General features: G+C 60.9%; 1 protein-coding gene across 2 annotated transcripts in view; it reads right to left on the bottom strand.

The window, feature by feature from the left end:
- Positions 1 to 1,508, bottom strand: part of ST8SIA1 (ST8 alpha-N-acetyl-neuraminide alpha-2,8-sialyltransferase 1) — a 133,582-nt gene extending 132,074 nt beyond the window's left edge. The window contains exon 1 of one of the 2 annotated variants that reach the window (XM_006090657.3): positions 817 to 1,508. In XM_006090657.3, coding sequence (XP_006090719.1) covers positions 817 to 1,052 — 236 coding nt within the window. In that variant the 5' untranslated portion in view covers positions 1,053 to 1,508. The remainder of the gene's footprint in view (positions 1 to 816) is intronic. The other variant, XM_023755537.1, reaches the window with a different exon arrangement.
- Between the last annotated feature and the right edge of the window lie 167 nt (positions 1,509 to 1,675).

Below are 1,675 nucleotides of genomic sequence, written 5' to 3'. Positions count from 1 at the left end.
AGTTCTGGTATCCAACCTGGTTATCGTTTTTTGTCTGTTTTCTGAGGTCAAGTCCCTCCCTAACGCAATCTCCCATCCTTCAGAAGGCTTCCCCCGCCTAAGCCCATAGAAAGATCTGGGAGCTTTAGAGCTTTTGTGATGAAAAGCCCAGCAGGGACACTTCCAAGGTACTTGACCTTGGAGAAGGATCCTTCTGAAGACTCAGTCTGTGGTTGGTAAGATGGGGCTAATAGCTGTTGTTGGAAAGTTGCTGAGACTTCAACATATAAATGACACAGCACCGGCTCTTAGTAGGGCATCAGGAAGTGCCCTGTGTTTGTGACAGGCACACTGCACAAAGCCACTGGATCCTGGCTGAGTGTGCATGTTTTCACTGCCCAAGACTTGGCCACGAGTCCCTCATCAGGGATGTGTGTTGCCAACCATTCACCGAACCTCATTAAAACACAGCCGACCTGCTTCTCGTTCTCTACAGCTTCAGATGTCTTGCAGAGCCCAAGAGAGGAATTCTCATTAAGTGCAAGGCACAAAGTTCGCCTGGGTCCCCCCTTCCCGCCAGTTATCACCAAGTCGCAGACTGCAAATCAGGCTTGGGCAAAAATGCGTACAGGCTTTTTGCACGGCAAAGCAGGTGTCTGCCTCTTTCTTGAGGTAAAGGGCGGTCAGAGCTCCAGCCTCAAGTCTCCAGGTCAGGAATGGGAAGGAAAGACTGGAAGAAAGGGATGCCTCTGCGAGGCGGTCCTCGCTAGTGACCCTGTCCTCCGCGCACCGGGGGGGAAGGACACGAGCGGGGAGGAGCCAGGAGGGCAGAGGTACCTGAAAAGCCTGGCCGCCGTCTGGTTCCTCTTCCACGCCGTGCCCTGTTGCAGCACCGCCTGCACGATCTCCTTCTCGTTGGGCAGCCGGTAGACGGGGAAGATGTAGAGCCAACAGAGGACCACGACGCAGAGGGCACTGGCTCCCACCGGCAGCCGGGTCCGCGGGAACTTCCACGCCAGGACAGCCATGGCCCCTCTGGACGTGTGCCGCCGGGCCCGCCCGCAGGGGCTCATCGCAGCCCCAGGGTCCCGGGGGGCGGGGGTGGGGGGGTCGGCGAAGACCAGAGCCTCAGCACAGCGCTAAGCGAAGTGGCCCCCCATGCACACACACCTTTCGCTTTCTTGCCCGCGCTCGCACAAACGCTTCTTCGGCCCCCACGGCCCCAGAGGTCAGAGTGAGGATTGTTTTTGAAATGCAACTTTTTCAAGGATGTCTTTCTAGGGGACGTGGCCGGGGGGCAAGTCACGAGCTACGGCCATGGTTGCTTCCCCTGAAGAAGGCGGGCGCTGGGTTCTCCGCCGGCGCGGAGAGCGGCGGCGACCAGTGGCTCCCGCGGGTTCTGCAGCATCACGGTCGCCCGCGGCGTGGGTCCGGGGAGCGGCTCGGCTCCCTCCCAGACATTTGGCCCGCGGCGTCCCCTTCCGAGAGATGCTCCAGCGCCCTTCGCCGCCTCTCCCCGCCTCCCGCGCAGCGGCGCCGCCAGGCACCCCCCAGACGCGCTCTCCGCGCCGCGCCAAGTCCTTGGAAATTTCCACGGCGGCCCGGGACCGCTATCCAGCCCCGGGCTTCTCCGCCTCGCCAGCCAGGACCCTCGCTCCCCGCCCTTCCCGGAGAAGAAAAGAACTCGCTCTCATCA

This window comes from Myotis lucifugus, unplaced genomic scaffold (assembly GCF_000147115.1).
Source record: "Myotis lucifugus unplaced genomic scaffold, Myoluc2.0 scaffold_78, whole genome shotgun sequence".
NCBI lineage: Eukaryota > Metazoa > Chordata > Mammalia > Chiroptera > Vespertilionidae > Myotis > Myotis lucifugus.
This window is presented reverse-complemented; position numbering and strand designations above follow the sequence as displayed.